The sequence below is a fragment of the Ursus americanus genome, chromosome 30, assembly GCF_024610735.1.
Source record: "Ursus americanus isolate L20-20 chromosome 30, mUrsAme1.1.p, whole genome shotgun sequence".
Taxonomy (NCBI): domain Eukaryota; kingdom Metazoa; phylum Chordata; class Mammalia; order Carnivora; family Ursidae; genus Ursus; species Ursus americanus.
In genome coordinates, this window is record NC_142156.1 from 28,343,502 (window position 1) to 28,355,915 (window position 12,414).

General features: G+C 39.2%; 1 protein-coding gene across 1 annotated transcript in view; it reads right to left on the minus strand.

The window, feature by feature from the left end:
• Positions 1-7,585: 7,585 nt before the first annotated feature.
• The window catches only part of MC2R (melanocortin 2 receptor), a 52,136-nt gene continuing 47,307 nt past the window's right edge, over positions 7,586-12,414 (minus strand). Inside the window, exon 2 of the mRNA XM_045815165.2 lies at positions 7,586-11,612. Within this exon, the coding sequence (XP_045671121.1) occupies positions 10,595-11,488 (894 nt within the window). The 5' untranslated portion in view covers positions 11,489-11,612 and the 3' untranslated portion in view covers positions 7,586-10,594. The remainder of the gene's footprint in view (positions 11,613-12,414) is intronic.

Here is a 12,414-nt window from a genome sequence, read left to right on the forward strand (position 1 = left end):
TTGTCCTGACCCTCTGCAAAGACTGGAAAAGGCGCCAGAGAACAGAAGCCCAAAAACCCAGTTTCCACAGAGCCCAGCCCCCTGATAGGGTTCCCCAAGCAAGGTTCCCTGAAAAAGAGTACAGCAGGCCCCTCCCCAGAAGACAAGCTGGAAGAACAAGAGTATGACAATCCTAGGGTCCCCATAAAACCATAAAAGCCCAACACAAGAGGAAAATTTTATATTGAGCTCCAGGTGTTGCCTCATGTCTGGTGTATTTCTCAGATACAACCTTTTTTTTTTCTTTTTTATTCTTCCTCATGTTTCTTCTCTGTTTTTTCTTTTTACCTTTTTCTCATTTCAACTAGATGTTTAATATAACATATTTCATAGTAGCTTTTTAACTTGTACTATATATATCTTCCCTGAAACTCTGGGAAGTAGTATCCTCTAACAAAGAGAACAAAATACACCCAGGAAGTACTGAAACATCCTACCTTGCCCAGATTGAGAGATTATAGCCACCCCTCCCTTCACCCCCCTTTTTAAAAATTTTTAATTTTTCAAAAATATTTTAATCTCATAAATTTTATTCTTAGGTTTCATTTTGGCTTTGTTTCTTTGGTGGTGGCTCCTGACTGCTCCGGATTTTCACAGGGTGCATCTTGCCTGGATTGTGGTTGATATTTTTGACTCTGTACATTCCCTCAACCACCCCTCAATAGAATGACTAGGAGGAGGAACTCCCAACAAAGAAAAGAACCAGAGACAGTGGTCTTTCCTGCAGACTTAATGGATATGAATATAAGCAAGATGTCAGAGATAGACTTCAGGGTAGCAGTTATGAAGTCAGTAGATAGGCTTGAGAAAACCATTAGTGGCAATATAGAATCTCTAAGGGCAGAAACGAGAACTAATGAGGCCAAACCTAAAAATGCTATGAATGAGATACAGTCTAAACTGGATACTCTTAACAGGTAGGGTAAATGAGGCAGAAGAACAAATTAGTCATCTAGAAGATAAGCTGATAGAAAGGAAGGAACAGGAGGAGACCTGGTACAAACAGCTTAAAATCCATGAGAATAGACTTAGAGAGATTAACGATGCCATGAAATGTTCTAATGTCAGAATTATTGGGACCCTGAGGGAGTGGAGAGAGAAAGAGGGCTAGAAGGTATATTTGAGCAAATCATAGCTGAGAACTTGCCTAATCTAAGGAAACAAGCATTCATGTCCAAGAGGCAGAGAGGACCCCTCCCAAGATGAAGAACAGACCAATCCCCCACATATAATAGTAGAACTTGCAAATTTTGCAACAAAGGAAGCCATCCTGAAAGTAGCTAGGGGGAAGAGATTTCTTACACATGGATGGAGGAACATCAGAATAATGTCAAACCTGTCCACAGACCTGGCAAGCCAGAAAGGGCAGGCAAGACATATTCAGGGTACTAACTGAGAAGAACATGCAACCAGGAATACTCTATTCAGCAACGCTGTCATTCAGAATGGATGGAGAGACAAAGAGCTTCCAGACTGGCAGAAACTGAAAGAATATGTGATCACCAAGCCAGTGCTGCAAGAAATACTAAGGGGGATTCTACAAAAGAAGAAAGACCCCAAGAGTAATACAGACCAGAAATTTATAGAGACAATCTATAGAAACAGGGTCTGTACAGACAATGGGATGGCAATAAATACATATCTTTCAGTAGTAACTCTCAGCATGAATAGCCTAAATGCTCCCATGAAGTGGCACAGGGTTGCAGATTAGATACAAAGACAGGACCCACCCATATGCTGTCTCCAAGAGTCTCATTTTGAACCAAAAGACAACTCAAGACTGAAAATGAGGGGATGGAGAACAATTTTCCATGCCAATGGACCTCAAAAGAAACCTGGGGAGGCAATTCTTATATCAGACAAATTAGAATTTAAACCAAAGTCTGTAATAAGAGATACAGAGGGACACTATATCATTCTTAAGGTTCTATCCAACAAGAAAATCTAACAATTTTAAATATCTATGCCCCCAACATGGGAGCAGCCAACTACATAAGCCAGCTGTTAACCAAAATAAGAATCAGCTTGATAATGATACATGAATAGTAGGAGATTTTAACACTCCACTCTCAGCATTGGAGAGATCATTTAAACAAAAGATCAACGAAGAAACAAGAGCTTTGAATGGCACATTGGACCAGATGGACTTCGTAGATATATACAGAACATTCCACCCCAAAACAAGAGAATACTCATTCTTCTTCCTTTTTTTAAAAAAATTTTTTATTATGTTATGTCAGTCACCATACAATATGTCATTAGTCTTTCATGTAGTGTTCCATGATTCATTGTTTGTGTATAACACCCAGTACTTCATGTAATACATGCCCTCCTTAATACCCATCACCGGGCTAGCCCCTCTCCCCACCTCCCTCCCCTCTGAAACCCTCAGTTTGTTTCCCAGACTCCATAGTCTCTCATGGTTCATTCCCCCTTCTGTTTACCCCCCCCATTCTTCCCTTGCTTCTCCTACTGATCTCTCTGCTATTCCTTATGTTCCACAAATGAGTGAAAACATATGGTAATTGTCTTTCTCTGCTTGACTTATTTCACTTAGCATAATCTCCTCCATTCCCATCCATGTTGCTGCAAATGTTGGGTAATCATTCTTTATGATGGCTGATACTCATTCTTCTTAAATGTACATGGAACTTTCTCCAAAATAGACCACATACCGGGTCACAAATCAGGTCTCAGCCAATACCAAAAGATTGAGATTATTCCCTGCATGATATCAGACCACAAAGCGTTGAAACTGGAACTCAATCACAAAAAACAGCAACAACAACAATAACAAAAAAAACAAAACCTGGAAGGAATTTTAACACTTGGAAGTTAAAGAGCATCCTGGTCAAGAATGACTGAGTCAGCCAGAAAATTAAAGATGAACTTAAACAATTCATGGAAACCAATCAGAATGAAAACACATCAGTCCAAAACCTATGGGATACTGCAAAGGCAGTCCTAAGGGGTAAATACATTGCCATCCAAGACTCTCAAAATATTAGAAAAATCCCAAATGCACATGCTAACCCAACACCTAAAGGAGCTGGAGAAAGAACAGCAAATAAAGCCTAAACCAAACAAGAGAAGAGAAATAATAAAGTTAGAGCAGAGATCAATGAAATGGAAACCAGGAAAACAGTAGAACAGATAAATGAGACTGGAAGCTGATTCTCTGAAAGAATTAATAAGATCAATAAACCACTAGCTAAACTTATCCAAAGGAAAAGAGATAGGATGTAAATTAATAAAATCATGAATGAGAGGGGAGAGATCATGACTAACACCAAAGAAATAGAAACAGTTATTAGAAATTATGAACAAACTATAGGAATTATTACCAGCAACTATATGCCAACAAAATTAAGCCACCTGGAAGAAATGGATGACTTCCTGGAAACCTATAAACTACCAAGACTGAAACAGGAAGAAATAGACAATCTGAAGAGACCAATAACCAGTAACGAACTTGAAACATTAATCAAAAACCTCCCAAAAAACAAGAGTCCATGGCCAGATGGTTTCCCAGGGGAATTCTACCAAACATTTAAAGAAAAAATAATACCCATTCTATGGAAGCTGTTTCAAAAAATAGAGACAGAAGGAAAACTTCCAAAATCCTTCTATGAGGCCAGCATTACCTGGATCCCAAAACCAGGCAAAGACCCCATCAAAAAGGAGAGTTACAGACCAATATCCCTGATGAGCATGGATGCCAAAATACTCAAAAGGATCCTAGCTAATAGGATCTAACAGTACATTAAAAGGATTATTCACCATGACCAAGTAGGATTTATTCCTGTGATGCAAGGATGGTTCCACATTCGCAAATCAATCAATGTGATAGAGCACATTAACAAAAGAAAAAACAAGAACGTCTCAATTGATGCAGAAAAGGCATCTGACAAAATAAAACAACCGTTCCTGATTAAAACTCTTCAGAGTATAGGGATAGAAGGGACATTCCTCAATATCATAAAAACCATCCATGAAAAGCCCACAGTGAATATCATTCTCAATGGGGAAAAACTGAGAGCTTTCCCCTTACAGTCAGGAACGTGACAGGGATGCCCACTCTCAGCACTATTGTTCGACATGGTGCTAGAAGTCCTAGCCTCAGCAATCACACAACAAAAAGAAATAAAAGGCATCCAAATTGTCAAAGAAGACGTCAAAACCTCTCTCCTTGCAGACGACATGAAACTTTATGTGGAAAACCCAAAAGAGTCTACCCCCAAATTAGTAGAACTCATGCAGCAATTCAGTAATGTGGCAGGATACAAAATCAAGGCACAGAAATCAGTTGCTTTTCTATACACTAACAATGTAATTGTAGAAAAAGAAATTAAAGAATCAATTCCATTCACAATAGCAACAAAAATCGTAAGATACCTAGGAATAAACCTAACCAAGGAGGTAAAGGATCTATACTCTAGAAACTACAGAACACTATGAAAGAAATTGAGGAAGATACAAAAAGGTGGAAAAACATTCCATGCTCATGGAATGGAAGAATCAACATTGTTAAAATGTCTGTCCTGCCCAGAACAATTTACACTTTCAATGCCATCCTTATTAAAATACCATTGGCATTTTTTGAAGAGCTGGAACAAACACTCCTGAAATTTTTATGCAACCAGAAAAGACCCTGACTCACCAAGGGAATGATGAAAAAGATAAAGCTGAGGGCTTTACATTGCCTGACTTCAAGCTATATTACAAAGCAATGATCACCAAGACAGCATGGCATTGGCACAAAAACAGACACATTGACCAATGGAGCAGAATATAGATTCCAGACATGGACCCTCACCTCTACGGTCAACTAATCTTTGACAAATCAGGAAAAAATATCCAATGGAAAAAAGACAGTCTCTTCAATAAGTGGTTATGGGCAAATTGGACAGCTATATACAAAAGAATATAACTAGGCCATTCTCTTACACCATAGACAAAGAGAATCTCAAAAATGAAAGACCTCAATGTGAGACAGGAATCCATGCAAATCATAGAGAACATAGGCAGTAACTTCTTCGACATTGGCCTAAGTAACTTCTTTCAAGACACATCTCCAAAGGCAAGGGAAATAAAGCAAAAATGAACTTCTAGGACTTCATCAAGATAAAAACCATCTGCATGGCAAAGGAAACAGTCAACAAAACTAAGAGGCAACCCACAGAATGGAGAAGATATGCCATGCTGTCTTGGTGATCATAGCTTTGTAATATAGTTTGAAGTCAGGAAAGTGACACTACAATAAGGAGCTGGTATCCAAGATCTCTAAAGAACATCTCAAACTCAACACCCAAAAAACAAAGAATCCAGTCAAAAAATGGGCAGAGGACATGAACAGACTCTTCTCCAAAGACATACAATTGGCTAACAGACACATGAAAAAATATTCAACATCATTAGCCATCAGTGAAATACAAATCAAAACCACAATGAGATACCTCCTTACACCAGTTAGAATGGCAAAAATTAACAAGACAGGAAACAACAAGTGTTGGAGAGGATCAGGAGAAAGGAGAACCCTCTTACACTGTTGGTGGGAATGCAAGATGATACAGCCACTCTGGAAAACAGTATGGAGCTTCCTCAAGAAGTTAAAAATGACCCAGCAATTGCACTACAGTATTTCCCCCAAAGATAGAGATATGGTGAAAAGAAGGGCCATGTGCACCCCAGTGTTCATAGCAGCAATGTCCACAATAGCCAAACTGTGGAAAGAGCAGAGATGCCCTTCAACAGATGAATGGATAAAGAAGATGTGGTCCATATACACAATGGAATATTATTCAGCCATCAGAAAGGATGAATACCCACCATTTGCATGGACATGGATGGAACTGAGGGGATTATGCTAAGTGAAGTAAGTCAAGCAGAGAAAGACAATTATCTTATGGTTTCACTCATATGTGGAACATAAGTAATAGCACAGAGAACCACAGGTGAAGGAAGGGAAATCTGAAGGGGGAGAAATCAGAGAGGGAGATGAACCATGAAATACTATGGACTCCGGGAAATAAACTGAGGGTCTCAGAAGGGAGGGAGGTTGGGGGAAGGGATAATGGGGTGATGGGTTTTAAGGAGGGCACATGTTGTTATGTGCACTGGGTGTTATACACAAATAATGAATCATTGAACACTACGTCAGAAACTAATGATGTACTATACAGTGGCTAACTGAACATTAAAAAAAAGAAATATGAACTTCCTGTTGTAAAATAAATAAACCACAGAGATCAAAAGAATAGCTAAAGAATATAGGCAATAATATTGTAATAACGTTGTATATTGACAGACAGTGACTACACTTAATCTTAGTGAGCATTGAGTAATGTATTGAACTATTGAATCATTATATTGTACAGATGAAATGAATATAACATTGTATGTTAATTATACTTCAATATAAAAATAAATAAAAATTAAAAATAAAAATAACAAAATGAAAGGCAAAGAGAGAAAAAAAAAGAGGACTCAAGTAATTTATAATACTTCATCGTCATCTAATTTCAGCCACCTGATCCAAGGCTGGATTATGAATAAAACTGTGCACATACTTATGGTGATGTGTTTTGGAGTGGTGGGGTTCAGAGCTAATTGCCAAGAAAGAATTCTTGAGATGTTTTTTAGTGCAAAAAGGGTGTTTTATCATGGCATGAGGACAGGACCAATGGGCAGAAAGAGCTGCAGTGGGGTTGTGAGGAGTGACTGATTATATAAGATTTTCTATCCTATGGAGTGGAGGGTGATGTTACAGTTCCAGGAAATTGAGTCTATAAGTTTCTGGAGTTTGCTCTTTTTTTGTAAATCATAAAGACAGTTGCGGACTGATGGAAGCTCATGTCCTAAGTGACTGTGATCTCTATCAGTCAACCATTTGTTTTTCCTTTTCTTTGTTATTGGGCAGCAGGGAGTGACTGAGGAATGTCACACATATCTCACCTGGGGAGTAATATTCCACTGTATTACTCAGCCATCAGAAAGATGAATACTTACCATTTACATCATGTGGATGGAACTTCAGTGTATTATACTGAGCAAAATAAGCCAATCAGAGAAAGACAATTATCATACGGTTTCCACTCATATGTGGAATGTAAGAATCAGTGCAGAGGATCATAGGGGAAGACAGGGAAAACTGAATGGGAAGAAACAGAGAGGGAGACAAACCATGAGAGACTCTTAACCATAGGAAACAAACTGAGGGTTGCTGTAGGGGTGGGTGGGGGGATGGGGTAATTGGGTGATGGGCATTAAGGAGGGCACATGATGTGATGAGCACTGGGTGTTATATGCAACTGATGAATTATTGAACTCTACATGAAACTAATGATGTTGGCTAATTGAAACAAAAAAAAATCTCGCCTGGGGAGGAGGTTTGTGGGGTGTTAGCTTGTGCTTTGCCCACAGCTTTCCTTTTGCTCCCTCACCCATGGCATCAGCAAAGCAGTTTAAAAATTTGATCAAAATAAAAGAATTGAACTGATCTTCATGGGAAAAAATCTGAGCCATTTTGCAGTTTGATACTGTTTTTATTTGAATTGCATATGAAGGTAAAGGGAGGAAATCACACTTTTTTTCCCAGTAATTATAAGTATCAAAGACCTTGAACTGATTTGAATTAAAGACCTAGAATTGAAAAAGTCTCTGAGTTGGCACTCAGCTTTATTTTTGCCTTACACACAATTAGAACAGCCGCCTTGATGTTGTTTCTCAGATTGAATAGAACAAATGAAAGGCATTGAGAGGTGAAGAAATTTCTAGGTGATTTCCTCTGACAACAGATGTGACAGCTGAGAGCTTGAGAGTGATGAGGGGGTAGCAAAGCTACTAACAGGCAGAATTCAACAAGCACAGCAGTTTCAGACCATTTATAACAGGTGTTAAATTGCACCACCCACATCTACAGTGTCATAGATTGGCACGTCAAAGAAAGGTTACATTTGATTGAGAATACTCGGTTTAATCACAGAAAAAAAGTTCTATACGTTATTTTAATGATAGAAATAACACTTAAAAATCATGTCTAGGGTTGTGCCTTAGATTTTATGAAAAACAAACTTACATATAGTATCTTATTTATTACGAAATCCAAGTTAACTTACATTAGAATAATATTGTCCATTTGCTGAGGAGAAGTAACTAGGGAAAGATTTCTGTAGAACACAGAGGACAAGACATACTTTGGGTTCAATCTCCAATCTGTGATGCATGCTGTCTAGAAACCTGCCAGCACGGTCTTCCCTTTAACTCACGCTTTCTGTTTTGCTTGTTTTTGTGCCTACCCCCATCTGATGTTGAACCAACTGAAGTAGGAGAGCTGGGCTCTTGTCTCATGGAGTCGAAGAATGAATTTCCCAGACAAAGGAGAGTGAGTAAAGCGATAGAGTTTTATTAAGTAAGGATATAGAAAAAGCTCTTATGAGTGAGAGGGATCTGGACATGGTTGCCAATGTGGTTCTCCACTGACAGTCTTTTATTTAGAGCTGACCAGGAAGCTTGTGGCCTTAACATTCTTATGAGGTCTTGGTTTGAGTAAGGACTGGTGATAACTTCTTTAATGGCTTACTTCTTTTTAGGGTCTGGTTATTCTTTGTTGGTCATAGGTGACGGTAATAAAAAAGACCCCACCGCTGTGAAACCTAGGGCAGGGTGGTCTGGTTTGTTCCCTTATCTCTGGTTTCCTTACACCTCTACATTTTTGGGATTTCTGTGAGCCTGACCACGTAGCTCCCTACCTATCTCACCCAACCTTGCCCTGCCTGTCCCTTACTCACACTACCAGACCAGCAGTCTTTTTTGTGGCTGGCTTCTCCTCTTGGCAGCTCAGAGAAAGCTCCCCAGAGGGTCAAGTATTGCCTCTTCCAGAAGATGCAGCCATGCTTGGTGAGTCCCGAGGAGCACTGCTCTGTGGATTTAAAGACCTTACTTCTTTCTTCTCTCTCATCATTCATCCCTTTAAGTTATTCTCCAACTTAGCAAGGACTTATGGTCAGAATTTGCTTCTTTTTTAAGCTTTATTTTTAGCTATTAAAAATGGATGAACTTACCAATTTTATTTCTATATTGTCACTGGGGATGCCACTTCTCAATATCTGGTATCTTTCCTGTGGCTGACAGTAGCATGAGTTTTCCAGGGACTGCATCTGCCTCTTAGACTCATCTGTGGAAGGAGTTACCATGTTCTTCATCAGTCTACGGCTTGGGCCTTAATAATAGCACTGTTCTGGAAGTGGTGTTTTGGTTTTAGTTTCCCCATAGTTCCAAAGCATGGTAAACGCACACAAATGCACACACACACTCTAATTATTCTACAAATTATATATTGGGGCTTGGAGTCTCTTTTCTTTTAAGCCTACATTCAGACAAATACACAAAGAATGGTTATACTTTCTTCAAATAGTCACAGTTTTCCTCTGCCCTTTATTTATTTCCACATAGGAACCAAATGTATTAAATTTTTATTTCCTCCTCTGAAATTTATGCTTCTAAAGCATGAGAGTTTTAACCAGGAAAGAATTTTAAGGCCAGCAGAATACTACATGAGCAAAGAAGACTAACAGACAAGTTTCCTTTATTATTGGAAATGCAAAGCTGCTTATTTGACATTTATAATTTATACCCTACCTGCTTTTAAAAAGATTTGAGATGGGGCACCTGGGTGGCTCAGTCTGTTGGGTGTCCGACTCCTGATCTCAGCTCAGGTTTTGATCTCAGAGTTGTGAGTTCAAGCCCCATGCCCAATGTGGTGCCCACTTAAAAAAAAACAAATTGAAAAGAAATATTTGAGATGGCATACAGTAAAATGAGCACACAGGAAGGAGGGAGGGAGAGCAGGGATTTTGTGCAGTAGTGCAGGATGGGCAAATTCACTTGCAGTAATTTATTGGCACTTTTGGCTTGCTTACAAAGACATTGTAGTTTGTGTCCTGAGTACTTGTCCTGGCACTTTAACTTGTAGAAATTGATTACAATGGCTTCCAGCTTGGAAAGGCAACCCTAGCAATAAGCTTGCTATATATTTATAGAAGAAAAAGTTTTTACCTCAGCACAAACCTCTCAAACTTGTATTGTTGTCTGTGTTTTGTATTCTTTTTTTAAAAAAGATTTTATTTATTTATTTGACAGAAAGAGAGAGAGAGACAGCGAGAGAGGGAACACATGCAGGGGGAGTGGAAGAGGGAGAAGCAGGCTCCCCGCCGAGCAGGGAGCCTGGTGCAGGGCTCGATCCCAGAACACCAGGATCACGACGTAAGCTGAAGGCAGACACTTAACAACTGAGCCACCCAGGCGCCCCTGTGTTTTGTATTCTGTCATTCTTTTTAGTACATTATTTTATCTCTCTACTTATAAAAGTTGTACCTACAGCAAGACTCTTCACACAGGACTAAGCTATTACAAACCCTAGTTAGTGGCATGATTCTAGTGCACATTAAGGAAGGAAAAGGATGGTTGGAAAGCATTAGAATTTGTTGGTGTGTCATGTTATTCTGTCACTTGACAGCATTAACCACATGGCTATTAATATCAGAGACCAATAATTCTACTGGTACCGGCTACAAAAGATCATCTTTTTAAATGCATCCCTGAGTTCTGGGCTCCGGAAGGCATATATAAAGGGGTCGATGACTGCATTGCACATAATCAACATGCCATTCACCTGAAAGAGGGACATGTAGCAGGCACAGTAAGGGTTATTTGGGCAAAATGTCATTAACAGGACATGAAGGACAAAGGGGGCCCAGCAAAAGATGAAGACCCCAAGCAGGATGGTCAGTGTGATGGCCCCTTTCATGTTGGCTCTGGGAAGTGTCAAAATCTTCCTGGCATGGGAACGGGCAAGCAAGAACATGTGCACATAAAGGCAGAGGATAAAGACCAACATCAGAGGGAACAGTGATGTGAAGGTGATCACTGTGGGGATGTGATGAGAGAAGATCACCATGGTAATGGCACTGCCCATGCAGCCCATCCAGGTGACCATCAGGACAACAATGACACGGCGCATGGTTACAATGCTGTGGTATTGCAGAGCATGGAAGATTGTGAGGTAGCGGTCAGCTGCTATCATGGACAGGCTGAAAATGGAGCCAAGGAGGGAGAGGATGAACAGGGAGTCAATAATATCATCTGCTGTGGTTTCAAAATTGCCACGAGGCTTGAGATAACCCATGTTTCTGAACATGATCAGGATATTTTCCAGGATCTTATATAGGCTGCCCAACATATCAGAAATGGCCAAGCTGCAAATGAAAAAGTACATGGGTGACTGGAGATTCTTATTCTTGATCACAGCCAGAAGGACCATCAGATTTTCCAGAACCCCAATGATGGATATTATAAAAAATATCTCTTCTGGCAAAACCACATGAGGACAGTCTGAATTATTTCTTGCTGTATCACTGATGTTTTCATATAGATTAATAATGTGCTTCATCTCTCCCACCACTGGTTAAGACAGGGGTGTTACTTTGACTTGACAGGAAGCTTGATTGATTCTTCAGAATCTTTTCTTCTTTATAGTACTTGCTGGAGGTCTGAGGTAAAAACTACCAGGCCACCTAAAGAATATATAGTAACATCAGTTGAAAAATAGTCTAAATAAAATAAAAATTAAGTCACATTATTTTTAAGAAAGCTCTATTGCTTCAATGAAATATGATGGTGTAGTAATTTAAATAAAGTAGTTTACTGGACCCTCATCTTAACTTCTCTACATCTTTAGTGGAATTTTAAGCCCAGAGATAAAAATAAAGATTGTCCTTTGTCCTCTCCCCTTTCTATGTCCCATCCTTCTTCTAATGAATCCAACTATGTGTGAGATAGATTAAATGAGATAGATTAAAATGATAAAAAGAAGTAAAAGAAATGAAAGGCATGTGTAGAAAAAGGTAACACTTCTTTGATCTGAAGGTGGTGCCTGGATTCAATGAACTAATGAGATGTTTAGGTCCTTTCTGTTTCACTGTTTGTCTTTCTGGATTACTGCCCGACCCTACAGCTAATGGCATAATGGCAAGAGTATTGATGTACCATCCCCAAAATACGTGTTATTATTTCTGTTCCAAAAATAGAACTCACAAGAGTGGTATTTCTGGAGACTCCCAATAATTTCAAATTGTTGGAATTGAATTATGGCACCAGAAGGGTCCAGTTTCCCTCAAGCAGAAGGGGCTGATTAGATCATAATTGAACAACTTTGAGAAGTCTGCTTCTGGTGAAAGCTTGTGGAATTTTTACTGATTTAGTTTCCAAATGGCTGGACACAGGCAGTTTTATGAAATGTGTCAAATTTGCCTTTGCTGAGGTGGTGGTTTTAAAGGTATACACAAACAATGAATCATGGAACACTACATCAAAAAC